The sequence below is a fragment of the Myotis nattereri genome (assembly GCF_964212035.1).
Source record: "Myotis nattereri genome assembly, chromosome: 11".
Classification (NCBI taxonomy): Eukaryota; Metazoa; Chordata; class Mammalia; order Chiroptera; family Vespertilionidae; genus Myotis; species Myotis nattereri.
The window spans coordinates 6,200,349-6,228,212 of record NC_138086.1 but is presented as its reverse complement, the minus strand read 5'-3'; the positions used below and the strand labels follow the sequence as shown (position 1 = coordinate 6,228,212).

General features: G+C 46.4%; 2 protein-coding genes across 6 annotated transcripts; both read right to left on the bottom strand.

Moving 5' to 3' along the window:
- Positions 1-4,964: 4,964 nt before the first annotated feature.
- On the bottom strand, positions 4,965-7,467 carry H2BK1 (H2B.K variant histone 1; the record flags this gene model as incomplete). Its single annotated transcript, XM_081102626.1, is given in 4 exon segments — positions 4,965-5,099; positions 5,101-5,202; positions 7,137-7,232; positions 7,345-7,467. Coding segments are annotated over 4 exon segments (456 nt in total).
- Positions 7,468-9,194: 1,727 nt separating this feature from the next.
- On the bottom strand, positions 9,195-26,995 carry LOC308527368 (ATP-binding cassette sub-family F member 2). 5 transcript variants are annotated; one of them, XM_081102667.1, is made up of 15 exons: positions 26,939-26,995; positions 26,084-26,284; positions 20,137-20,349; positions 18,778-18,960; positions 18,520-18,691; positions 17,202-17,297; positions 15,603-15,705; positions 14,347-14,442; positions 14,056-14,175; positions 13,878-13,967; positions 13,412-13,522; positions 12,675-12,737; positions 12,351-12,479; positions 10,973-11,176; positions 9,195-9,817 (listed from the first exon to the last, which is right to left on the bottom strand). In XM_081102667.1, exons 2-15 carry the CDS (start codon positions 26,241-26,243, stop codon positions 9,680-9,682), a joined length of 1,878 nt encoding a protein of 625 aa, XP_080958793.1. In that variant the 5' UTR covers positions 26,244-26,284; positions 26,939-26,995; the 3' UTR covers positions 9,195-9,679. The 5 variants fall into 5 exon arrangements, with proteins under 5 accessions (XP_080958793.1, XP_080958794.1, XP_080958792.1 ...); XM_081102668.1 differs by lacking the exon at positions 26,939-26,995 and adding an exon at positions 26,819-26,933; XM_081102666.1 differs by lacking the exon at positions 26,939-26,995 and adding an exon at positions 26,371-26,895.
- Between the last annotated feature and the right edge of the window lie 869 nt (positions 26,996-27,864).

Below are 27,864 nucleotides of genomic sequence, written 5' to 3'. Positions count from 1 at the left end.
GGGGGTGGCGCCGCAACCTCCCCATCGACCCTGCCTTGAGTGTGACAGCGGACGGTGCCCCAACCCCCCAATCGGCCCTACCCTGAGCGTGACTGAGGGTCGCATCACAACCTCCCGATCGCCCTGCTCTGTGCATGACGGGGTGGCACCCAACTCCCCAATCGGCCCTGCTCTAAGCCCGACCAGGGGCTGCACCTAGGGATTGGGCCTGCCCTCTGCCACCCGGGAGCAGGCCTAAGCCAGCAGGTCGTTATCTCCCAAGGGGTCCCAGACTGCGAGAGGGCACAGGCCAGGCTGAGGGACCCCCTCCCCCCCGAGTGCACAAATTTTTGTGCACTGGGCCTCTAGTGTCTGATAAGGGCCTAATCTCCAAAATTTATAGGGAACTCATACAACTTAACAAAAGGAAGATAAACAACCCAATCAAAAAATGGGCAAAGGACCTAAATAGACACCTTTCAAAAGAGGACATTCAGAAAGCTAAGAGACATATGAAAACCACTAATCATCCGAGAGATGCAAATCAAAACAACAATGAGGTACCATCTCACACCTGTCAGAATGGCTATCATCAACAAATCCACAAATGACAAGTGCTGGAGACGATGTGGAGAAAAAGGAAAACCTCGTGCACTGCTGGTGGGAATGCAGACTGGTGCAGCCACTATGGAAGATAGTATGGAGTTTCCTCAAAAAACTAAAAATGGAACTCCTATTTGACCCCATGATCCCACTTCTAGGAATATATCCCAAGAAACCAGAAACACCAATCAGAAAGGATATATGCACCCCTATGTTCATAGCAGCACAATAAACCATAGCTAAGATCTGGAAACAGCCTAAGTGCCCATCAGTAGATGAATGGATTAGAAAACTGTGGTACATCTACACGATGGAATACTATGCTGCTCTAAAAAGGAAGGAACTCTTACCATTTGCAACAGCATGGATGGAACTGGAGAGCATTATGCTAAGTGAAATAAGCCAGTCAATGAAGGAAAAACACCACATGATTTCACTCATTCATGGATAATAAAGACCATTATAAACTTATGAACAAAAATAGATACAGAGGCAGAGCTGCCTCAAACAGACTGTCAAACTATAGCAGGAAGGCCGAGGAGGATGGGGGGGCAAGGGGGGCGGGTAAGAGATCAACTGAAGGACTTGTATGCATGCACATAAGCATAACCAATGGACATAAGACACTGGGGGGTAGGGGAGGCCTGTGGATTGTCAAGGGCTGGTGAAAAAGGAGACATATGTAATACCCTTTGTAATACTTTAAGCAATAAAACAATTTAAAAAATAAATAAATAAATAAATAAGAAATGCTAAGGGGACTACTATAAGGGATTGCTGAGAAGAAGAAACAGAGAGAGAAACCTAGCCATACAGAATTAAAATGGCTATAAATAGGTACCTGTCAATAATAACCCTAAATGTAAATGGATTAAATGCTCCAATCAAAAGGTGTAGGGTAGCTGAATGGATACAAAAACATGACCCAACTACATGCTGTCTATAAGAGACCCACCTCAAAACAAAAGACAGACACAGGATGAAAGTGAAGGGATGGAAAAATTTTTTCCAGGCAAATGGAAAAGAAAAAAAAAAGCTGGAGTAGCAATACTCATATCTGACAAAATAGAATTTAAAAGCATCATGCTAAGTGAAAGAAGCCAGTCAGAGAAAGATAAATATCATATAATCTCACTCATTTGTGGAATATAATGAACAACATAAACTGATGAACAGAAATAGAGCCAGAGGGGAAAATATTCTAGAATATAATAGAAGCAATCCTATTATTTGCAGATTTTTAATATTTCCTACAACTTTTGTGATATCAAACTATGTTAGTACAGTTTTGGCAATATTATTATACTTAAAATCCTTTTATTCTTGAAATATTAGTGTTTATTGCATGTAATATTATATATAAGATCATTTTTCTTGAATAATTGTATTAATATGTAACATTATCATATTTAAAATAGTTTTTCTTGGAGAAACCAAGATGGCGACATAGGTAAACACCTGAAATTGCTTGCTGCCTTGTACAACCACTTCAAAAATACAACTAAAAGACAAAACAAACATCATCCAGAGCCACAGGAAGGCTGGCTGAGTGGAAATTCTACAACTAGAAGGAAAGAGAAAAGCACACTGAGACTCAGAGGAGGTGCGGAAGTCAAGTGCAGAGGTACGGAGGCTCATGCAGAAAGGGCTGGCAACTGAGGACACGGTTGTAATTTTCAATCGGGAGGGAGACACAAGGTCCTGACTCCTCTGCACTCCAGTTCAGGGTGAGTCTCTGGGGACCCAGACTCATACGGGGAGAAACTGGACTGTATGGCAGTGGGCAGAACTTGAGGGCGGCTTTCTCTCAGAGGTGCTTGCAGCGATTACCGCAGGACACTGAGACCCGGGACCTCTTAGGGCAGGGCTGAAGATCAGCCATAGCTGTTTGCTCTGCCCTGTTGATTCCCTGAGACCTTGCCCCACCCAAGCAGTGCTCAGAGGCTTTTGCATATGAATGGTCTGGCCCTTTGCAATCTAAAATTACCTAACAAACTGCAGCTGGGTCAGAGAAACTCAGAACATCCAAAAGAAGGCCCAAGGTCCCACAGCAGCTTGCATTGCTTCATAGCTGGGCCTCATCTGGGCACCTCCAAACCCCAAACAAAGAAGAGGAATCTGCATGTACTCCGTAGCTCCTGCTGGGTAGGCTCAGGCAGAGGCTAAATTAATACCTCCTTAGAGATCCAAGAGCCAGTGTACCCAGTGGTCAGAGTGGGACCCTCCAGATTACAACTCCTCAGATCCATAAGGGACACACTCAAGGGGCAAACTCAGTGAGCACCAAAGCCCCCTTGAAGCAAGTCTTGCCCCATAAGGATGTCTCCAGCACAGAAGTTCTCCCACCATAGACACAGCCGATTCTCACAGCCAATTGGCCTGGAGGTCAATTCCTCCCAGTGATACCAACTACAATCAAGGCTTAACTACAACAAGACTGTGCACACAGCCCACAAAGGGATGCATCAAGAGTGTCCACCTCAGGTAATTGGGGAGGCTGAGCCACTGGGCCCTATAGGACACCTAGCTCAGAAAGCCACTCTATCAACACAGGGAAGCAGCCAAAATGCGGAGACAAAGAAACAGGTCACAAATGACAGAAATGGAGGAAAACAAACTACTGGATATAGAGGTCAAAACCACACTTATAAGGTTTTTCAAGAATTTTCTAGAAACTGCCGATAAATTTAGTGAGACCCTCGATAAATCTAGTGAGACCCTCAAGGATATGAGAAAAGACCAACTAGAAATTAAGCATACACTGACTGAAATAAAGAATGTTATACAGAGATCCAACAGCAGACTAGAGAATCGCAAGAATCAAGTCAAAGATTTGAAATATGAAGAAGTAAAAAACACCCTACCAGAAAAGAAAAAAGAATCCAAAAATATGAAGATAGTGTAAGGAGCCTCTGGGACAGCTTCAGGTGAACCAACATCTGAATTATGGGGGTGCCAGAAGAAGAGAGAGAGCAAGATATTGAAAACCTATTTGAAGAAATGACAGAAAACTTCCCCTACCTGGTGAAAGAAATAGACTTACAAGTCCAGGAAGCGCAGAGAACCCCAAACAAAAGGAATCCAAAGAGGACCACACCAAGACACATCATAATTAAAATGCCAAGAGCAAAAGACAAAGAGAGAATCTTAAAAGCAGCAAGAGAAAGAAACTAGGTTACTTACAAGGGAATACCCAGACGACTGTCAGCTGATTTCTCAACAGAAACTATGCAGGCCAGAAGGGAGTGGCGAGAAATATTCAAAATGTGAATAGCAAGAACCTAAAACCAAGATTACTTTACCCAGCAAAGCTATCATTCAGAATTGAAGGTCAGATAAAGAGCTTCACAGAAAGAAAAAGCTAAAGGAGTTCATCACCCAAACCAGTATTATATGAAATGCTGAAAGGTATCCTTTAAGAAGAGGAAGAAGAAGAAAAGGGTAAAGATAAAAATTATGAACAACAAATACATATCTATCAACAAGTGAATCTAAAAATCAAGTGAATAAATAATCTGATGAACAGAATAAACTGGTGAATATAATATAATAGAATCAGGGGCAGAGAAAGGAAGTGGACTGACAATTCTCTGGGGAAAAGGGGTGTGGGGGATGCGGGAAGAGACTGGACTAAAATCATACACCTATGGATGAGGATGGAGGGGAGTAAGGGCAGAGTGTGGGGTGGGAACCGGGTGAAGGGGAGCTATGGGGGCAGGAGGAAGAAGCAACTGTAATAATCTGAATAAAGATTTAATAAAAATAAATAAATAAATAATAGTTTTTCTTGAAATATTAAGGTTTATTGCATGTAACATTATTATATTTAAAATCGTTTTTCTTGAAATTAAAAAAAAAGGAGTAACACAGGAGGAATTTCAGGCCCAGAGAGGGTATGATGAATACAGCTGGTAGCAGCTGGAGGATTCTGAATCCAGCCCCAAGTCCTACATCAGCTCACTGCAGGTGAGAACATTTTTCACATGTGCTCATGGGGTACACCCAGAAAGCAATGTAAAAAAAGGTATAAGTAAGTGTTGCAATTCCACCTCAGTGGCCATCAAAAGTGACAATACCTGCCCTGGCTGGGTGACTCAGTTAGTTGAGCGTCATCCTATGCATTGAGAGGTGGTTGGTTCAATTCCTGGTTAGGGCACATGACCAGGTTGTGGGCTCATGCAGGACGCAGCTGATCAATATTTCTCTCTCTCCCCCTCTCCTCTCCCTCTCTCTAAAATCAATAAAAACATAATTTTTTTTAAAAAAGAGGGGGAAAAGTATAATACCCTTGTCCCAAATCACACCTCACCTGCACATGTCCATTTTTGAAATCACCACAGTGCATGAGACCAGTTGACCCTTTATTTAGCTTAGGCCCCGGGTCACTTGGAGCTGGTGTACTTGGTGACAACCTTGGTGCCCTTGGACACAGTGTGCTTGGCCAGCTCTCCAGGCAGCAGCAGGCACACTGCCGTCTGGACTTCCCGGGACGTCAGTGTGGTTCGGTCTGAGTACTGGGGCCAGTCGGGCAGCCTCGCAGGCCAGGCGCTCAAACACGTCATTCACAAGTGAGTTCATGATGCTCATAGCTTTGGAAGAGATGCCGATGTCAGGGTGCACCTAGATAAACAGCAGGACTGCTTTAACGAGGAAGCTCTGCTGGATGCCCCAGCCCCAGGGTGGAGACACAGCACTGTAAGGCCACCTCACCAGCCTCTTCCCAGAAGCCAAGAGACATGGAAATCGGGATTCATTTTTATACTATTATTTCCAAGTTAAAAAGAAATGGTTTGTCCCAACCGAAAGAGGTAACACTATCAGGTTCTGTATAAGCACATGTCAGCATCTATCTTTTTAAAAAAATCTATATTGTTGAAAGTACTACATATGTCCTCCCCCCTTCCCCCCCGCTTAACCTCTTCTAGCCCATCCCTGCCCCTTCAACATCTATCTTTGACAAATGGAATCAGTTACACAGCACTTTGCTTTTCCCATTGAATGTATTTGCATAGTGTTTTGGGGGTTTTTTGCATAGTGTTTCATAGTGTGGAGGAATCATAGCTCATATCTCCATTCTTCTTTTATTTATTTATTTATTTATTTATTTATTTAATTTATTGATTTTTTACAGAGAGGAAGGGAGAGAGATAGAGAGCCAGAAACATCGATGAGAGAGAAACATCGATCAGCTGCCTCCTGCACATCTCCTACTGGTGATATGTCCGCAACCCAGGCACATGCCCCCGACCGGAATCGAACCTGGGACCCTTCAGTCCGCAGGCCGATGCTCTATCCACTGAGCCAAACCGGTTCCGGCTCCATTCTTCTTTTAATGGACATTTTGGGGCTTTTGTTTTCTTGCTATTAGTGTTATAGTAAATATGCAACTATGGACACTGTGCAAGCATAAAGAAGGTTATGCCTAGAGACGACACTGCCAAGTCACAGGGTGTGTGCAGTTAATTTGGTAGATTGTCGTTACCAAATTACCTGCCAGAGAGCACACCTCTGTGACCTAATCTCAGTACCAGACGAGAGGAGTCAGGACACCCAGTTCTGTGGCTGGACTGTGACTCACTCTGTCACCTCATAAGGCACTTTCCTCAGCCTGTTTCCTCTTCTATCACACAGGATATTTTTATTTTTTAAATATAATTTTTATTGATTTCAGAGAGGAAGGGAGAGTGAGAGAGAGATAGAAACATCAATGAGAGAGAATCATTGATCGGCTGCCTCCTGCATGCCCTACACTGGGGGTTGAGCCCGCAAACCGGGCATAAGCTCTGACCGGAAATCGAACCAGTTGGCTGAGCATCGTCCTGATGCATGGGACAGCTGGGCTATCACACAAAATTTTGGACTAGGTGATCTCTAGTAAAACAAACGGTGGGGACCTGATAAATCCTACAATGTGAGTAGGCAGACATTGTTTCTCTGTAAAATGGGAGGTCAGTAACTCCCCAGTGACATACATCAAGCCAGTGGTGGAGGCAGAACTGGACACCTCTGGTTACCACTGACAACAGGAAATCTGAGCCCATACGAGGCTGGTTTAGCTTAAACCCCTGGTGTCTCATTAGACCCTGTTCTCCTCAGGGTTGCCGGTGAGGGTGAGTCGAGACTCCCCCACTGAAGGGTTTGAAAACAAACCTGAGCAAGCATCCCTGCACTAGACTCACCCCTCACTCAGTTCCCAGCATCTGGCTACCGCTTACATGCTAAGGTTTGAGAGGACTAGGAGGCCAATTCTTTTTTTTCCTGCAAGCTTTATTGTTTCCAGAGGGCTCCAGAGTGGTTAAAAGAATGGCTCAGGCAAAAGCCAGACATGAGGGGGATGCAGAGGGGCCCCTCAAAGGCCTCTGGGCTCCAAAGGTCCTAGTCTGCTTGAGGGGAGCTTTCGAAGAGATACTCACCCAGCTTGGGGCTGGCCAGCCTGTGGAGGTCAGTCAGGGGGTCACCCATCTTCTTTATGATTTCATTTCCTCATCCAGGAAGTGGTTTTCCAGGAAGTCAGAGATGAGGGTCTGCGCAGGTAGAACCCAGAGCCTGCAGACCCACAAGGCCCAGTTCAGGTTCCTCTTCAAGGCCATGGCGGCCTCCATGGTGTCCTGAGTTTTGCCCCACTCATCTTGGGGAGGCTTCAGCATGTCCTAGAAGGGAATCTGCCACTGCGCTAGTTTTGCATCTTTAAGAGATGCTCAGCACCCTTGTGCTTCTTCTCTGCCAACTTGTGTGAGAAGTGGCCCATGCCCTCCAGAGCACATTGTGGCGGTCCAAATAGAAGCTCAGAGAGGTAGGTGTAGGAGGCCCGCAGATGCGGTTGACCAGGCGGTTGACGGCAGCCTCCACCTCCGTGGAAGAACACTGACGACTTAGGGAGCTCATGGTTGTTTGGCAATAAGAAGTTAAGGTAACAATAATTTTTTTAAAAAAAACACCAAAAAAACCCAAACAAACAAAAAAACGGTGTTGGCTGGCTTCGAAGGCTGAAGATGGCTGAGGTGGTTCCAGAGGTTGTGACTGGAAAGACATAGGGTGGTTGAGGCTAGAAGAAGGGGCGTCCCTGGATCTGTTCTATCCAAACTTTGAAGCCAGAGACAGATCCAGGACCACTGAGGGCACCGTCAGGAGGCCAATGCTTAACCCACAATAAGGCACTGCTAATTTTAGGCATTTGCAGAAATACCTATTTGGTGAGCTTTTTAAGCATTCATAAGTTTTGAGATTGGCTTTTCTTTTGCATAGTCAAGCCAACTTTCCTCCAGCTCTGAAGCCAGCATCCCTTCACACCTCAGGTACAATGCACAGGGACCCAGCGACTTTCAGGGCTATAATATAAGGCAGCACTCCTTGGCTGAAGCAGCAAAAGCTCCCAGCTCCGCAGCTTATCATCCATCCCCGTAGCTCACTCTTGATACCATTCCCCCCGGAATCCAGTCTCTGGATACTCCAGACCAATGACAGGCCACTTTGCTTTGGACCCCACTTAGGGTACAAAGCAGCAAGCCAGGTCCTGGGTGGAGTAGGAGTCCTAGCCCTTCCTCTGGCCTCAGCACCTTGAGCTACAGCTTCTCACCTGATGCTCACTTACTGTACCTCTGCCCAGGGCTGCTCTTGGACTTCATGGCCATCTGAGATCCTTCTCATCTTTCAAGTTAGAGCACCAAGTCCCACCTTTCTGGAAACTTCCCTCCCTTTTGTATCCTTCTACCTAAATCACAAATTAGCATCTGATTTATGCCATCTTGCTCTCTAGTCTTGTTGCCTTTCTCATTATATCCTGAGCTCTGTGGGGGTTTTGACGACATTCCAGACTTTTTCTAGTTGGAGATGCACTGTAATGAGCACTGAAAAATCATGGCTGTGTTCTCCCACAGACATGGCTGCCGAGGTTGCAGAGGTGGAGTGAGGAATCCATGGTGGCACAAAGGTGAATGCTAGTCAAAATTCAGACAGGCTATGCCAATCCTTGGGTTGATTGTCATCTAGATAGTGCTCATGAAAATTCAGGCAAAAATACAGGTAAAATAATAAAGCTCCCTGTATGACCAGCAACAGTGGTTCACAAATTTGGGTGTGAAAATGCAGACTCTTGACCATTTTTGCACCTCTCCCATCCCACCAGACAGAATCAACAGATCTGGAGCCTGGGCAGCTGCATTTTTAACAAGCGTCCTAAGAGTGTGATACAGGTCCCACGTGGCAGGTGCCTCAGACAACTCTGAGAAACATGTTCCAGGAGGCTACTTCTCAATGTGGTCCCCAGGCCAGGAGCACCAGCAGCACCTGGGAACCTGTTAGAAATGTTACTTCTTGGTCTACTGAGCCAGAAACTCAGGAAAGACCGTGACCTGTGACCTGATATGTCCTCCAGGTGATTCTGACTCGTTAAAGTTTGTGAACCTTAAAGTTTGTGAACCACTAGTGTAAGAAAAGGCACAATTTCAAATCAGCAAAAGGGACTGAGTTCTTCAGGACTCTACAGACTAGTCTTCAGACCACATCCATCCTGACACCCACCCCAGCTCTTGCTGAAGGGAAATGGACATTGGCAGCGCAGCGAGGAGGGGAGCAAAGGGCCCAGAGACCCGAGAAAGAAAGCAGGGACCATGGCTTGTTCTTTCTTTATTGGACGCTTTGTAGATGTCACGCAGGTCTAAAAGTTACACTTTTAAATAATTATTTAAAAACCGATCAGGAATAAGGCCCTGATCCAGAGCTCCAAACCAGAAGCAGAAAGGAATGGGGGCGGTGGGCTGAGTTGTATTCCTCCAATTTCATCAAAACGCAGAAAACCAGGATCCTAAGCTCCTTCACAAGCCAACCAGGGTGTGGGCCCTTGGGCTAACCCTCAGGTGCCTCTGGCTGCATCACTCAGGGTCAGGAACCAGCAAGGGGCTGGCAGGAACAGCCGGCTGAGTCCAGACATGGACAAAAATAATGGGAAGGACAGAAAACGGACAGGTACTGTCCAGCTGTAGATAGGATCACAGAGTGTAGCTAAGGCAGGTGGGGGCAGGGGAGGAGCTGGGGAGTGGTATTGCAGCAATGCAGGAGTGCGGCCCCAGGGGCCTGGCCCATCTGGCCAGGGTAGGGCTCACACATTGTGGGTCCTCCTGCTAAGCTGGGGCTCTTCGCCCACCAGCTTGGACTTGAGGTGCTCCTTGTAGGCCAGGATGTCTCCAGGCCATTTGGTGATTGTCTGCTTCTCACAGACCCAGATTTCTTGTGCTACCTAGAAAGCAAATCATAGACTTAATGATCCTGGCCAGCACTCTCTCTCTCCCTCACAGAAAGCTGTTTTTGGGGAATTCCAGGAAAAAGACTCCACAGCCTTTCCAAGCCCCTTCACCAGCTTCATATCCAGTTCGGGGCTGGTTTCACTATCTCCACATTCTTTGGGATGGCTTAACACAGAGGAAATATAACGAGCAGGTTTGGAGACTCCCAGCCAGGAGCTGCTGTCCTCCTGATTACCAGTCCCCTAGCAGGGCCTAGATCTGTTCACAGGCTTCACTCTCAGCTCCATCCCATCTTCCCCAAAGCTTCAGAGAAATGACCAGCAGCTTTTTCACCAAAGACTGGTGGTAGCCCTCTGTCTAATCAAAATCCTCCTTAGTATATCATTAGGCTGAAGAACCTTGGGACAGTAGCAAAAGCACTCTGTTCTCTACCCAACTCCCACCCTGATTTTGGCCAACAATATTAAATAGGCTAACATCCCCAAATAGCTACTGAAGAAATGAAGTATGTCCATTAAGGCTTTCTAAGTTTCCCAAAGAGCCATAAGATCTGATCCAAACCACCCCATCTATGCCCTGAGCCCCTTTCCCAAATCAAATAAAAATGTGTTGCCCTAGCTGGTTTGGCTCAGTGGATAGAGCAGGGGTCATCAAACTTTTTAAACAGGGGGCCAGTTCACTGTCTCTCAGACCGTTGGAGGGCTGGACTATAGTTAAAAAAAAAAAACTATGAACAAATTCCTATGCACACTGCACATATCTTATTTTGAAGTAAAAAAACAAAACGGGAACAAATACAATATTTGCATGTGGCCCGCGGGCCGTAGTTTGAGGACCCCTGGGATAGAGCATTGGCCTTTGGACCAAAGGGTCTCCGGTTCAATTCTGGTCAAGGGCACGTACCTAGGTTGCAGGCTCCTTCCCGGCCCAAGCCCTGGTCAGGGCTTGTGCAGGAGGCAACCAATTGATGTGTTTCTCTCACATCGATATTTCTCTTTCCCTCTCTCTAAAAATCAATGGAAAAATATCCTCGGGTGAGGATTAAGAAAAAAATGTGTTAAGTGCCCCCTATGTGTCATGACTGTCCTCCATCCAACCTTCTCCTATATGCCCCCTACTAGGCCTCCCACCCGAGCCAGGAGCCTCACCTGCTGAATAAGTCTGAAATCATGGCTGACCAGCATCATTCCACCCTCAAACTCATTGATGGCATCAGCCAGGGCATCAATGGTCTCAATATCCAGGTGATTGGTGGGCTCGTCCAAGAAGAGCATGTGGGGGTTCTGCCAGGCCAGCCAGGCCAGACACACCCGGCACTTCTGCCCATCAGATAGGTTCCGGATCGGGCTCACCTGAGTAGGACCGTGATATTTATATAAGTTAGTGTTACCCCCACCAAACAGCACAGTTCACCTCTTCCCCGTCACTCAACAAAAGCTGGTGTCAGGAACATCCAAGTTCAGGCAGCAAGGTGGTGACACAGTCATCAGTCTCTCAGGCCTTAAGGAATGCATCCAGAAGCCAGAAGCTCCTGCAGTTACCAAGGCCATGACTCTCAGCACTTAAATCTTAATGATTCAGCCCTGGCCTGGCTGGGCATCATCCCATACACCAAAAGGTAGCAGGTTCGATTCCTGGTCAAGGCATATACCCAGGTGGCAGGTTTGATCCTGCCTCCCACATGCAGTAGGGATGCATGTGGGAGGCAGCCAATTGATGATTCTCTCTCATATCAATGTTTCTGTCTGTCTCTCTCCCCCACTTCCTCTCTAAAAAGAAATAAACCTTAGGATTCAGAGCAATCCAGTGGACCTTCAGTCCAGACCTGAATCCAGGAACTTGTTTTCTATGTTTAATTTCCCTTGCCCTCAAGCACAATGGCTCAGAGACTGCATGATGTGCTTGCCCCTTCCTCATAGAGAGACCTAAATGCTCTACTATAGCAATTTTCAACCGTGTGCCACAGAAATTTTTAAAATATCAAATACCCGACTAGTCAAAGGCCTCTTTTCCCTTAGATTGTCAAATAAAAAAATGACAACAGCCTGGCCATGTGGCTCTGTTTTGGGGCACTGACCCATGAACCAGGAGGCCACGGTTCAATTCTGGTCAGGGCACATGCCCAGGTTGTGGGCTCAATCCCCAGTAAGGATTGTGCAGGAGGCAGCTGACCAATGTATCTCCCATCACTGATGTTTCTATCTCTCCCTCTCCCCTCTTCTTCTCTGAAATAAAAAAAAAAAAATTTTTTTTAAAATGAGAACAGCCAACACAATAGCCGTCCAGTGTGCATGTATCAAAATTATACCTTTTTGGGGTCAAATTGGCAACAAATATATTTTTTGGTATGCCACAGAATTTTAATAGTTTGTGTGTGACATCAGAGGAAAGAGGTTGAAAACTGCTGCTCTACTACATAACAACCTGGGGCAGAGGAAAGGGAATGGTGGCCAGGACAGTGTCCCCTGACCATCCAGCCAGTCTCCCAGTCCTCTGGGCTTCTTCCCCACACCCGCCTCCACTAACCTGCTGTTTCCCAGTGAGACCATATCGCCCAATGATCTTCCTCATTTCTTCCTTCTCCTTGATCTCTGGATAGCACTTCATCATGTACTCCAAAGGGGAAAGGTCCAAGTCCAGCTGCTCTTGTAAATGCTACAGGAAAAAAAGGAACCCACCCAGGTTTGACTGACGTCCAAGAACCCTGCTGGGTAACTTGCCAAGTAACTTACTCCCTCTACCCAGGCACCACCTGTTCAAGGAGAAGCAGGTAGGAGTCGACTGGGTCACATGCAGCCCAATTACCACACACCGGGGAGTTCCCCCACCTCAACCCCAGGCCTGTCATACCTGATGGTATCGCCCTATCTTGACATGAGAGTGTTTTCGGATCATCCCATCTGTGGGTAATAGCTAGAAAAAGTAGTAAATGGAAAGACAAGCACACAAAAAAGGAAACCAGTCAGAAGCAGAGACAGGCAGAACTGGGAAACTAACATATGTTCACACTGAACAAAACTCATACAACTTCCTATACTGAAGCTACATCACCTCCTCACAGACTACTACTCTGGTCCATAAAAAATATTTAGGAAGATATACTGAAGTAGATGTTCAGCACATCTCCTCAGTGGTGACTAAATGTCTACTACAGCATGCAACATACTGTATAACAAAGGACTCAAACATAGGCACCACACATATTTTCTAAAATGAAAGCATATCTGTAAATGCACAGACGTTCCTATACTCTAAATCAGCCGTGGGCAAACTACGGCCCACGGGCCGGATCCGGCCCGTTTGAAATGAATAAAACTAAAAAAAAAAAAAAAAGAAAAAAAAGACCGTACCCTTTTATGTAATGATGTTTACTTTGAATTTATATTAGTTCACACAAACACTCCATCCATGCTTTTGTTCCGGCCCTCCGGTCCAGTTTAAGAACCCATTGTGGCCCTCGAGTCAAAAAGTTTGCCCACCCCTGCAAATGCTCTGATTGAAAATACAAAAAATAGACCCATGCATGTGTCCTCTCTTACACAGTCTCGTACTCTCTCTGGGAAGTCCCATCCCATCTGGCACCATACCTCTCCAGTTAGCAGCTTCAAAAGAGTTGACTTCCCTGCTCCATTGGGCCCTACCAGAGCCACTCGTGTGTCAAGGTCGATACCAAATTCTAGATTGTTGTAGATGCAAGGCTGAGGTGGATGAGAGAGAGAGAGAGAGCTGGATACCAGGCCATGGTAGCGATCAAACTGACTGGCAGACCAACCCTACTGAGTGCCTGGAGGAGGTGGCAGTGTGGAGGAAGGAGGCAGCTCTCATGGCGGACTCCAGCCCACCGTCCCCACCATAGGCCCAGCTGAGTACTCTTCCCCCCAACTACGTAAGAGGGGCTACTGAATCCCTGGATGAGGCACCTCAGCTGCCACACCTGAAATCCCCCACAGCCCAGGGGTTAGGAGGTATACTCAGCACAGAACAGAAGACTCTCCCAGCCAGTTGACACCTTGTAAAATGCACCCCAGCCTCCCAACCACACAGGAGACTCACCCCATCTTTTGTATACTTGAAGCTCACATTCTGCACCATGATGACGGGTGGAGGGATCTTGCCACATGGTGGAAAATAAAATGACAATGTCTAGGAAAAGGACAGGGCATTCATCAGGTTAGGTGCTTTCTTAATCACCTCACTTTAGGCCACCCCTCTCCACCCAATTGGACCCCACCTTGTCGCTCACGACCCTCTCTGTCAGTCCTGATGCCATCATTTTCTGTAGCGTCTTCTCCTTGCTCTGGGCCTGCCGGGCCAGTTTAGCACTGCCATGACCAAACCTAGCAATGTAGTTCTGAAAGAGATCAGAAAGGGGGCTTGGAGAATGGGCAGGCATCAAACAACTCGTCTTAAAAGCAGAGTAAAAACTTATGTGCCTCCTCCTGACCTCCTCCAGTAGCCCTAAACTCTCCCGAAACCCTCATCCCACTCCCTGGATGCCCTACCCACATCCCAACTGCCCTACCTTCATGTGCGCAATCTGATCTTGCTCCCAGTGAAACCTCTTCATCTGGTTCTCCTCCAGCTCCAGCCGTGTCTTCACATACTGGTCATAATTACCCTGTGGGGAAACGCGCCAGTGAGGGGGGCAGTGTGAACCTCGGTCCTGGGTTTTCACCCAGGGTTTAGGGGATGCAGATGACATGTGACTAGGCCTTGGCTATAAGACTATGCAGTAGGGAAAGAGGAAATGCACTAAAAAAGCATATCCTGATCTGGAATCTGGGGCCTTTCAAATTGTATGCCTCAGCCAGAGCAGGGTGCCAGACCAAATCCTCACTTTAGCCATAAACACACCCACAGCATTGGGAGCAGCCGTGAAAACCACCGTCGTACAGACATCACAGGCTCTCCCTAATACACCCACCCCTAGAGGCTGAAGCCCCCTGCAGTTGACAAGAACTGCTCCCAGGAGGGAAGACACAGACCAATCAGATTTAGGACCTGGCAAACCCTGCACAATTGGACTGGCATGGTTTTTATCTGCAAAACACTAGACTCAACCTAAATATCCATTAAAAAGGGTTTGACAAATAAGGTATAGGATAGCCACACAACAAAATACCATGCAGCCACCAAAATGAATGAGGTTGATTTATATATATATTCATATGAAAAGCAGTCCAAGATACAGTAAACTTTAACAGCAACCTACAGAAGAGAATGATTATTAAGATTACAACTGTGATATGTATACAAGAAATTTTCCACAAATGCTTGCAGGTACACAGGAAATTTCTGGAAGGCTATTTAAGAAACTATTAGTACTCCCATGGCAAGTATAGTTATGAATGAAGAGGACTTCTATTTTTCATCTGATATGATTTTTGAAATAGAGACTATGGAAAGGCACAAAAGTAGGCTGTCGAGATCCTGACGCCCATTCTTCATGGAAGGAGGGTAAATGTGCCGGCGGTCATGAAGCAGTTAAGCAGCCATTCGGGAAGACAGAGACGGCAGCCTAGGTACCGTGAAAAGTCAACCTCTTTGCCACAACGCAAACATACACTGTGTGCACTGGCTGACAATCCAGGCCGATGGCCTGAAAGCAAATGCTTTGGGACTAAAACAGGCTGCAAGATTCCTTGTCCACATATTTTTACAGCAATAGGTAGAAAAGGCTGCTAAGTCTGTTTTTTGGTTTGTCTGTGTGTTTTTTAAAGGAGAACTTCAGGGAATTGGTAACCCAGAGGTTTCTGTGGAGAAGGGGGGGCTACTCACCGTATAATACTTCAGTTTCTTGTTGTGCATGTGAATGATGTTGGTACAGACACCATTCAGAAAGTCCTGGGAATGGGAGACGAGAACCAGGATGCGCTTAAAACTGCAAAGCCAAAGAACCAGTCAGGGGGGTGCTCACAACTGGAAGATAGTCCACAACAGGTAAGCTGAGAGTCAGGCCCAGAAAACCTTCATCCTTGCTCATCCTTACACTTGAGCACCTGTTAGATTTATTGGTCAATTCCCAGCTCTCAGCAAGCACTGAAGCCACTAGTGCACCATTTACCTATAAGGACGTTTTAATGCCTTTCAAAGTGTGATGAGACAGTCTGAGATTCCCTCATCTTCTAATTTTCCTCCAGGTTCTAATTTTCAACAGAATGGAGTAGAGATGGTAGTACCAGTGATGGTAAAAACAAAAGTGTATGTGCACAGACCCGCCCATAAGTGTATTGGAACTATGGGTGAGAAGAACTGGAATCGGCACAGTCAAAATCATGACACTCTTCTTTTTGAAAGAAGGTACCAAGTCACTGCAGAGATCACTGAAAACCTTCGTCTAGAGCTGGCACAATACCCAGGTTATTCAGCTCTTTAACCAGAGAGACCACTGCCATATCTGCTATTTTTCCTTTGTCACTACATCATGATCTTAGATAATGTCTACAAATACAGTTAAAGAAATTGACTTTAAGCATAGCTGGTGTGGCTCAGTGGTTGAGCGTCAACCTGTGATGCTCAAACCAGAAGGTCACACTCAAACCAGAAGGTCACGGTTTGATCCCCAGTGCGGGGCATGCAGGAGCAGGCCCTCTCATCATTGATGTTTCTATCTCTCTCTCCCTCTCCCTTCCTCTCTGAAATCAATAAAAATATTTTTTTTAAAAAGTAATTGGCTTCCATGACCAGTTTGGCTTAGTGGATAGAGCGTCGGCCTGCAGACTCAGGGGTCCCAGGTTCGATTCTGGTCAAGGGCATGTACCTTGGTTGCAGGCACATCCCCAGTAGGGGGTGTGCAGGAGGCAGCTGATGGATGTTTCTAACTCTATTCCTCTCTCATCCTCTCTGTGAAAAATCAATAAAATATATTTAAAAAAATAAAAATAAGATAAAAAGAAATTGGCTTTAATATAAACAAAAATGATATCTATATGTGATGGCTAGAAATATAGTTAAAGAAATCAGCTTTACTGTGAACTGAAAGGTCCCAGGTTCGATTCCAGTCAAGGGCACATGCCTGGGTTACAGGCTCAATCCCTAGTAGGGGTGTGCAGGAGGCAGCCAATCAATGATTCTCTCTCATCATTGATGTTTCTACCTCTCTCTCCCTCTCCCTTACTCTCTGAAATTAATGAAAAAAAGAAATCAGCTTTAATGAAAAAAAAACCACCCACACGTTTCAGACAAAAGAAAGACAATCAAACACAAAGGCCGGCCCTAAAGGTGCTTACCACTGTCACTGTGGCCTTCGTGGCCTCGCTCCATTCATTTGTTAACTGCTCTAACATCAGTGCGGTTTCTGGGTATCCATTTCCTCTGGACCCGCTCAACTCCCTCCTCAGCACCTGCCCACTCCCAACCCCAGCCCTGTCCCCTTACGTCTTTAGTTCCTCTTCCAACCACACACAAGCATCGAGGTCCAGGTGGTTGGTGGGCTCGTCCAGGAGCAGCATGAAGGGCCGAATGAAGAGGGCTCTGAAGGACAGGAAAGGACGGAGCCACCTCAGTCTAATGGGTGCGACACAGAAAGGGACTGCCCTGCCTGCTACCGCAATTTGGGTCAGGCCTGGCTTGAGTCCTGAAACCAATTCTAGGTTCTATACCTCAGAGGAAAGGGAGAACTAGGAGAGAAACCAGAGTTGAAGAGCAGAGGTTAAAGGGCAGAAACAGGGTTGAGAAGCAGAGGGATGATATGCTTTGGAGATGAGACTGTAAAGTCCCTGAGTCTGTCAGTCTTTTACACTGATGATGGTGACCATCAGGAAGGAAAAAGGACAGAAGAAATCAATCATTGCAGTGAAAAGTATTCAGGTTAGAGCTATCTGGCAGGGTTGCTGGCCTCTAGCAAGGAGTCCAGAGAAAGCTCTTTTCTTAGATGGAATCTCAAGACAGGAGAAGCAAGGGGATAACTCTGGTTCCCACATCTGTGGAGCTTTTTAGAAATAAGAACAGGCTAGGAAATCTGTATTTTTAAAAGCTCTCTAGGCAAACCCAAGGCAGCTAATCCTTCTCACATGTGGGATCCCTGCACTCGTGCTTGAAGGTGCACATAGGCAGCCTTGCTGAGGCAGCGTGTCAGGCTCACCAAGGCACCTGGCAGACAATGGTGGCTAGGGAACCACCTATTTAATCGGGACTTTCTGGGGGGATTGCTAAAGGAATGATGGTTATGAAGCTCAGTAAAGGGATTAAGTGAAGAAAAAAAAACACCCTCATAGACCCAGACAAAGTATGGTCATTACCAGAGGGAAAGGGGAGTGGGGGAGGTAGAAAAGGGTAAAGGGAGAATAAATAAATATATTTAAAAAAAAAGAAAGAAACTCATTTCAGGTCCAAGTCACAAGAAGATGAGAAAACAGATCTTAACAGCTGGCATTCGAACATTCTCTCCTTATAGAAAAAACAATGAGAAAGACTGAAGCACAAAAAAGGGTGAGAGGGGAGTCAGGAGGAGAAAGGCAGACCTAGTCCACCATTTACCGAAGATGCCTAAACACTGTGCCAGAACCCAACAGCGACCACTCAGTCAGGAGCCCCCTCCTTAACCCACACACATCAGCCCTCCACATCGTCGATGTCGGTGTCCTGTTTGGCAGTTACTGACCACTGAGCCCTGTTCAAAACACTTCTATTAGAGCGAGCTTTCATCCCTGAGAGAGAAGGGGAGCTACAGGGGGGAGGAGGGAGAGGGACTCACCTGGCGAGGGCAACCCTCATCCTCCAGCCTCCACTGAAGTCTTTTAGTTTCTTGCGCTGCATGGCAGGTGTGAAACCCAGTCCGTGCAAGATCCGCGAGGCTCTCATCTCTGCCTTGTCAGCATCCAGCTCCTCCAGACGCTCGTAGAGCTCCATGAGCTTCTCACACTCCGCTGTGGGCAGTGAACAGCCTTCAGGCTCCCTGGGCCCTTCCTGGGAGGAAGCCTCGCACCTCCACCCCCCAGGTCTGGAGCCCTACCATCCTCGTGAGCCAGCCGCTCAGCCTCCTTCTCCAGCATGGCCCGCTCCGTATCGACTTCCATCACACACTGCAGGGGTGTCTTGTCACTAGGGGGCATCTCCCGAGTCAGATGGTAGATGTCGATGTGCTCAGGGATGGGCACTTCACGTTTCCCAATGGCAGAGAGCAGCATGGACTTGCCTGAGAGAAGCAGGCAAAGAATGGGAAGGGGACACTCAGCAGTTTTGTGTCATTACTCCAACCAGTTCCTCCACTCCAGCCCAGCCACAACCTCACCATTTTTAAAAAAATACATTTTCATTGATTTCAGAGAGGAAGGGAGAGGGAGAGAGAGATAGAAACATCAATGATGAGAATAATTGATCAGCTGCCTCCTACATGCCCCCTACTGAGGATCGAGCCGGTAACCCAGGCATATGCCCTTGACCAGAATCAAACCCAGGACCCTTCAGTCTGCAGGCCAACGCTCTATCCACTGAGTCAAGCCGGCTAGGGCACCATTTTTTTTTTTTTTAGTACTTTCCTTCCTTCCTTTCTTTTTTTAAAAAATATGTCTTTATTTCCCAGCCAATGTGGCTCAGTGGTTGAGCACTGACTCATGAACCGGAAGGTAGCAGTTCAATTCCATGTCAGGGCACATGCCTGGGTTGCAGGCCTGATACCCAGTGCGGAGAATGTAGGAGGCAGCCAATCAACAATTTTCTCACATCATTGATGTTTCTCTCTCTCTCTCTCTCTCTGAAATAAAAAGAGTTATTTTAAAAAAGTAATAATAATAAAATGTCTTTATTGATTTCAGAAAGAGAGGAAGAAAGAGGGAGGTACAGAAACATGAGAGAGAGAGAGAGAGAGAGAGAGAGAGAGAGAGAGAGAGAGAGAAAGAGAGAGACACGGATCGGCTGCCTCCTGCACACCCACTACTGGGTATAGGCCCGCAACCCATGCATGTGCCCTGACTAGAATCAAACCAGTGACCTCCAGCTCAAACACTGAGCCACACTGGCTGGACCCTTCCTTCCTTTCATTCATTCAAACCCTATTACCCGCTCCCCGTTCTTAGGACACCTTCCCTCCAATTCTTGCCTCACCCCTCCTCTGTGAAATCTGTTCATCTACAGCAGCCTCACACTGCCAACCCACCCCTCCCGCCCACTTTTCCAGCACCTATTGTAACTACTCATGTGGTACTTACCACACACTGCTCTGTATTGCTAGCTCCTTTCCCTGGGCATTTCTGCTCTCCCACCCATACTGTAAACTCCTTGTTTTGTACATAGCTGGTGCTAGGTAAATACTCGCTGAGTGACAGATGAGCCAAGGAGAGATACCTCCCACCTCGCCTTCCAAGGGCCTCACCAATTCCATTTAAGCCAATGAGACCATAACGACGGCCCGAGTTTAATTCCAGTTTGGTGTCACTGAGCAGCTCTTGGCCATGAAAAGTGAGGGAGAGGTTGATAATGTGGACATCAGTACTGTTGGGGTGAGAGGCAAGGACACCAGTGACAGCTCGAGCGGCAGCTTTCTTCATCTCAAAGTCCTCCAGCTCCTTGGACAGCAAATCCACTTCTGGGGACAGAGAAGAAAAGCAGTTTGGGAAGAGACGCAGCTCTCAAGGCATATGCTAGAGCAGTGATGGCGAACCTATGACACGCGTGTCAGAGGTGACACATGAACTCATGTTTTTGGTTGATTTTGCTTTGTTAAATGGCATTTAAATATATAAAATAAATATCAAAAACATAAATCTTTTGTTTTACTATGGTTGCAAAGATCAAAAAATTTCTATATGTGACACGGCACCAGAGTTAAGTTAGGGTTTTTCAAAATGCTGACACACCAAGCTCAAAAGGTTCGCCGTCACTGTGTTAGAGTGCCTGGATCGCTCTGTTGGGAGAGCATCAGACTTTTAACCTGAGAGTCCAGGTTTCCAGTCCCTGTATGGACATTTGTGGCTTTTCCCTTTATTCAGGTTACTCAATATTACCATACAGAATTCTGAATGCTGAAAAAAGGCATGTGTGTTCTAAAGGACCTGGACTCCAGATCAAGTTGAGCAGATTCAGAGGTCTACAAACTTTAAACAGGGGATACTTTGTATATAGATCTGCCCTAATACCCTGCTTTTTTGGATACTTTTTACTTCATAACTTACCATTTTTTAAATCCTCACCCAAGAATATGTTTTTATTGGTTATTAGAGAGATGAAGGGAAAGAAACATCCACTGAGAAAGAAATAACAATGTGTTGCCTTCCATACATTCCCCAGAGATCAAACCTGCAACCTAGGCATGTGCCCTGAATGGGAATCAAACCTTTTGGTGCACAGAATGATGCATCAAATCAACTGAGCCACCTGGCCAGAGTTTATAACTTATCCTTTTAACCTCCCGTTTCTAGATTATATAAATACATGGTGGGAATGACTGTAACTGCAAATTGTCCTCTGTATGTATTAAGTGACTAGTCCTAATGCTCCCAGAAAGTAGATACTATAGAGGTGTAACTCTCTAATTTCACAAGCTAAGAAGCTCCTAGATTGGGGGGGGGGGGGGGCTTTTTTCTAACAAGGGCCATTTGGATATTTATAACATGATTCTCAGGCCATATAAAATTATCAACTTAAAAATTAGCCTGCTGCCCTAGCTTGTGGATAGAGTGTTGGCCTGCAGACTGAAGGGTCTCAGGCTTGATTCCAGTCAAGGGCATGTACCTCGGTGACAGGCTCAATCCCCGGCCCGGTCGGGGGGTGGGGTATGTGGGAAGCAACCAATGGATGTGTCGCTCACATTGATGTTTCTCTCTCTCTGTCTCTCTCCTTCCCTTCTACTCTCTCCAAAAATCAATGAAAAAATGTCCTCGGGTGAGGATTAACAAGAAAAAGAAGAAAAATAAAAAATTAGCCTACTATATTTAGTCAAACTTTTAACTAACTCACCCCTAATGCCTCTGCAGGGCCAGACCAAATGATTTCGCAGCCTTATAGGGCCCAAGGGCCAGACATTCCCCACCCCTGTTCTGGAAGATGCTTCCAGGAAGCTTGCTGCCCAGAAGGGACCAGTGAGGAAATTTACAGAGGGAAACCGCAGGCAAGGCCAAGGCTGGACAAGCCAGAAGTCCCCAAATCTGAAGGGTTTCAGAGGTAAAGTGATCCTGAGAAAAGAGACTAGCTGTCCTGTCTCTGTGGTTTTTCATGCATGACTACATCTTTAGGTTGAGAACTATTACTTTTTTTTTTTTTACAAAGTAAATAAAATAAATTTATTTTGCATTTTAATGACAATGTCTTTCATTTACCTAGATTTGTAAAGTAATGCTATACACATTCTATCAGAACACTGTTACATACTTTAAAAATCTTTACTGTTGAAAGTATTACATATGCCTCCTTTTTACCCCTATTCATCTCTTCTAATCTGCCTCCACACCCACCCCAGGCCTTCACAACTTTATTGTCTGTGTCCATGGGGTACGCATATATGCATACAAGTTCTTTGGTTGATCTCTTTCCACCCACCTACCAACCCTCCTCCAAGAACAATTACTATTAATGGCTAATATAACTGGCTAATAGCTGAGTTTACTCTGTGCCTAGGACTGTGCTGTATCATCTAATTTAATACTAATAATCCTTATTAGTATTAGTAATAAACCTTATTTAATACTAATAATCCTTATTTCCCATCTAATTTAATACTAATAATCCTTATGACACATACACCTATAAACCCCAGTTTATAAATGAAGAAGTTAGATAACATAGTCAAGGCCAAAAAGGCTAGTAAGTGACAGAGTCAGAATTTGAACTAGTGCTTGTCTGGTCCCAAAGCCCATGACCTCACCTGCTTCACTATACTACCTTTCTATATAGGAAAGTACCCACAAAGAGTTGTTGAAAGTGGACAGAAATGGGAGTGGAGGGAGTCTTAGTAAGCTTAGCCAAAAGAGAAAAGGTGATCTAGTTACCTTTTCAAGTAGGAATCAGAATCTACACACGAGGTTGCAGTACGAGAATTTTCTGACTTTTTAGTCTGTTACCCTTATCTGTGTTCCCTTAGTGATTTTAGAGTAGAACCCATGAAATGAGAAAAGTCATGCGCTTGTTCTCAGGACGAGTAGAGATGTAGCAGAGGGAGGAAGACAGCTCGGTGCCCTCCTTGGACAGGTAAGCTTGGGGAGAGCAATGCCAAGACAGAAGGTGTGGTGGTACGTGGTCAGTCTCAGAGGTCACTCTCCAAATACCCCATCCTGTCAGATTACCTGTGCTGGCACCATTACCCACCTTGCTGCTAAACCTGCTCTATTTGCAAGGAACCAGCACTGAGGGCGGAGAATGCTCCACAAGACAGACAGCAGTCATTCTGTACCTCCCTCAGCTCCTGAACACTATGATATATATGTAAGTGCTTGATAAGTACTTTTTGAATGGAGGACTAAGTTTTTAGTTTTGACTGCAAGGAGGAATTTTAAGTCTTTTTTCAATATGGTTGTGTTACCAAGCTTCCCACAGCCTTGCTTTGTGCCAATCCCTGTTCTAGATGCTGAGATGATTATGGAGTAGGGAGAAAGAAGTTCATGTCTAGATAAGTAGTTGATAAACTTTTTCTTAAAGGGCCAGATGGTAAACATTTTAGAGTTTACAGGACAAATGGTAAAATCAAGATCATTATTTAGTATCTACATTACCATTGAAATGTAACCCTCTAAAAAAATGTAAAAACCATTCTTAGCTTAGGAGAGAAGGTGGCTTAAAAAAAAGGCTGGCCAACTGCCTACTTTTATAAATAAAAGTTTTATTGGAACACAGCCACATTCATTATTTACATATTGTCTATGGCTGCTTTCTACTACAGTGAGAGAATTGAACAGCTGCAAGATATAGTCCATATGTATAGCCCACAAAGCCACAAATATTTACTATCTGGATTTTTTTTTTCCTTGTTCAGTGACATTAGGAGAAACCCACCAATATCTTAATACTCTTTTTTTTCTTTAATTCTTTATTGTTTAAAATATTACATTACTATTTGGATCTTTACAGAAAAAGTTTGACAATCCCTAGTCTATCTCTTCATCTGCTCAGGCAGGGGAAGATCAAAATTAAGGGAAGGCTATATGCCATTTTCTTTTGATCTCTTCCAGTTTATAGCATCTATAACCTAAGTCATCTTCTAAGCTTCAAAAGAAAGACACTTAAACAGACCTCATTGTCTAGCCTACAATATCCCAGAAAACAGGCTCCAAAGACAAGTGAATAGCTTTGAAGAAATGGAAGAAAGATTCTGGAACAAACTTCACCAGAGTGAGTACTGTCCCTTCTACTCATTCTCCAGTGCTTATCTTCAAGTGTCTCACATTGTAAAGAAGGTGGAACTGTTGGTCAGAGGTCACTTTCTTTGCTATTTATCTTGGTCTTTTCATACCTTGCTATCTAAGGAAGACCACATGGTAATGGCAATTGGTAAAGGTTGGAGAATGGTCACTCACAGTATCAAATAATCCCAAACCCAGAGAGGAGAGAGGACTCATTAATTATGAAAGCAGAAATGACATGGCTCCTGGCAATAAGAAATGTTTTGAGAGGGTTTGTCACATTTCATAATAGTATCTCCCTGAGGAAGAAAGGTAAAATCCAAAGATCCTGTATTATTGAGATAGGGATGCTACATCTGGGTTCCCTGGGAAATTCTATTTTCATAGAAGAGGAAGGGTGAAGAAATTTGTAATGAGGACAGTGGACAATAGTCTCAAAGTAGGATTCAGTTTTCTACCTTTCCAATTCATCCAGAAAGTCCCCACAGAGCCAATGATGCAGCTTACCATGGTTCCTGAGCGTCTAGAGGGGACCCTAACTCTCTACTTTAGAGATCACAACTCAGCCTGTTCACTCCCACCATTCTTAACTTCTCATCCCTCCTCCTGCCAAGAATAAAACTTCCCCATGGCCTGACTGCAATGCACCAGTTTTTTCCTATAATTCTTATTTTGGAGACAATTCTTACCACTCAACTCTCTACTCTCAATCATTTTTAACTCCTCCTTTTCTGAAGTTCTATCTGACTGTCATAATTTGCATTAGTAATTCTCCTCTCCTCTTCAAACATTTACTTAGCATCTCTATCTGCAAGGCTAGTCATACAAAATAGCATTATCCAAGACACAGTCCCTGCAAAAACCAAACAATTTAGGTGGGGAAAAAAAAAAAAACAGAAGAGAAAATATAAAAAGGTAATGGTATAAGATAGCACAGGAGTGTAGTAAATGGAAATATTAAGGTCAGGTTTGATTGGGAAAGGCTTTGAGAAAAATGTCAAATGTAACTAGCATAAAAATTGTGGTATTAGAACTCAGTGTGTAAAAGGACAGAAACATGGTGACTATTCAAGGAATAATAATAGTCTGTATTGAGAAGGCCTGTTTAGAGAGCCTTCAGGGGGCAGGGGGGAGGGCTGGAAATAGACTCCCAAGAGCCTGGAATATTATTTTTCTTTCTTTTTTTTAACATTATTTTTCTTTTCTTTTTATATATTTTTATTGATTTCAGAGAGGAAGGGAGAGGGAGAGAGAGATAGAAACATCAATGATGAGAGAGAATCACTGATTGGCTGCTTTCTGCACGCCCCCCACTGGGGATCAAGCCTAAAACCCCAGGCATGTGCCCTTGACCGGAATCGCACCTGGGACCTTTCAGTCCGCAGGCTGACGCTCTATCCACTGAGCCAAACCGGCTAGGGCTGGAATATTCTTTATCACACACTGCCATGTTCCCCCACCTAGACTGTCAGTTCTGCGAGGGCAGACTGTGTGTATAGCTGAGCACCTCAGTATGTAGAACAGTGTCCAGCCCTGGAGAAGTGCTACATATTTTCCAAACTATAACAGAAATTATCTCTTTCCCAGGAAAAACCCATAAAGTAATTCATAAGTTTATGAATAGAAGTCATTACCCCAGAGAGGACAAGGGTGTGATTTGGCAAAGAGCCCGGCGCACTGACCACCAGGGGTAGAAATGGGAACTGAGAAAGGGGCAGGGAGCCGACCTCCTCCTCACAGTCCAGCAGACAGAGCAACAAAGTAGCACGGCTCTCCCAGCTGCCTGCCCGGGTATGTGAGGAGCCCGTGTTTCCCGGAACAGTAACAGGATGCCACAAGCTCCAACGCTACTGTTTGGGTTCATGCAAAGTTTCGAGGCACCTGAGACAGTGTTCAGTGCCCCCAGCATCCGGATCCGGCCTCTGGCTGGGGCCCGCATCCATCAAGTCCTAGCAACCAGCCCTGGCGCCCACCTCGCCCTCCACGCACCTGTGGTCTCCTGGCCATTGACCCCCTCGTTTCTCTCCTCTGCCACCTGTGGTTCTGCGGCAGCATCTCCGTTTTCTTCATGCCCCTTCCTGGGCCGCTGCCGCGCTTTGGCAGCTTCCTTCTTTTTCGCCGCCTTCTTTTTGGCCAGGTCGGAGGGCATGGTGATGAACCACAGGGGTCGGTACTGGTCTTCCAGGGAGCCTGAAGGAAGGCAAGCACCCCTAAGTCTCCCTTAGGGAGAATGCCCGGGCCCTGCTCCGTCCCTGCCGGGAATTTTCCTAGCGAACCTCGGGACCAGCTCCGCCCCTGCCCGGTAGCTCCCAACTTTGTCAGTTTCTCGAGCCGATGCTGATCCTCGGCCGCTCTTTTAACCTCAGCATCTCTTCCCTCGGGCTGTGTCCGCCAATCCCCACGGCCTGCCTCGCTCCGGAAACGCTCCTCCTTCCAGGGCGCCCGGTGGGCACCGGGTTCTGCCCCTCGGCAGAGGGCAGAGGTCCCGTCTCCGGTTTCCCCGCAACTTGGCGCTCCGCGCTCCAGACGTCCGCCTCGCTTTGCCGGGCTGCCTCCTCCCGTCCGCCTCGGGCCTCCTCTCCGCTGTCCCCTTGCTTCCACACCACCCAGCCGGCTCCCCCGGGACGCACTGTCCCCCCTACCCGGGTGAGTCCCCTCGGGGTCTCCTCACACGCCACCCCCGAACGGACCCCAACCCCCGCCCGTCGGCTTCTCCCCCTTTGCCTTTTCTTCTCCCTCGAAGATTCCTCCATCCATCCCGACCCCGTCCCTCCTCCCTCTTCTCATCCTCCTTCCCCTTCACTGGCCGGCGCCCTCCCCCCAGCGTCTCTTCCCCCAACTCACTGGGCCTTGCCGCTCGGCCTCTGTCGCAACGGAGCTGCTCCTGGGGCTCCTCCGCGTGCGGCCGGCTCACCAGCCAATCACGGGCCCGCGCGGCTCTCGGCGCGCCGCCGCTCAGACTCCTGGGAAGTGTGGTCCTCAAGTCGCAGCTGCTGAGGCAGAGAACACTCCTCGAGAACTACCGCATATCCCAGGGGCCTCACAGGCCCTGATGTCATTACGACGCGCGAGGCCGGGATAGTGGGCGGAGGGAGATTAGAGTCCTGGACCCCTCTGTTCCCAGAAGCGGTTTGGCTGCTGCAAACGGCAAGTCCCAGATTGCTCCTCGGATAAGCGGGCTGGATCTTCCGCGCTTTACCCCACCTCTCGAAAGTCTGTTGAGTTGTGTGGCGATACCGAGTTTAGAGGGCCTCCCGGTTTAGGTAGGCGGGCGAGCGACTACACTTCCCAGACTGCATCAGGCAGGAATGGGGTCGAAACAATGGGCCAAGCAGAGGAGGGAAAAGGAGGAAGAGAGAGGCGGTTGCGAACAGAAAGCTATCCTGCCTGAAAGAAAGGCGTCCCCGTTTCTTGAAACCGAGATTTAAGAGTCTAATCCAGCGTTAACCAAACTTGTAGAATGTGCCGATCGTTGTTCCTGAAACTTGCCGCTTAGCCTACCCACTCCAGAATTGTTAGGTCTGCTCGAAACCATGCAGTTTGGTGGGAAGACCCTCTTTCCGAGGGCACCTTTATCATCAGTTAGTCCGTTACTTTTCTTGTGAGCCTCACAGATTTCTCATCGCCTACGCTGTAAATCCCAAATTTGTAGCTTCAAACGCAAAGCAGGTGTTTTGTGATCCCTGTTAACCTCCCCAGGCTTCTGACCAGCAGGGCCACACCATCAGTGACAGGCTGTAGGGAAGCAAACTCACTCCGCCACCCACATA

Excerpts from the sequence above, each read along its gene's own strand:
- LOC308527368 (XM_081102667.1), bottom strand. The coding sequence starts at position 26,243 with ATGCCCTCCGACCTGGCCAAAAAGAAGGCGGCGAAAAAGAAGGAAGCT. Across the intron at positions 15,706-17,201 it reads TTGGAAGAGGAACTAAAGAC|TTTTAAGCGCATCCTGGTTC; the intron begins GTAAGGGGACAG and ends TTGGCTTTGCAG. Across the intron at positions 14,443-15,602 it reads AGAAACTGAAGTATTATACG|GGTAATTATGACCAGTATGT; the intron begins GTGAGTAGCCCC and ends GTTTCCCCACAG.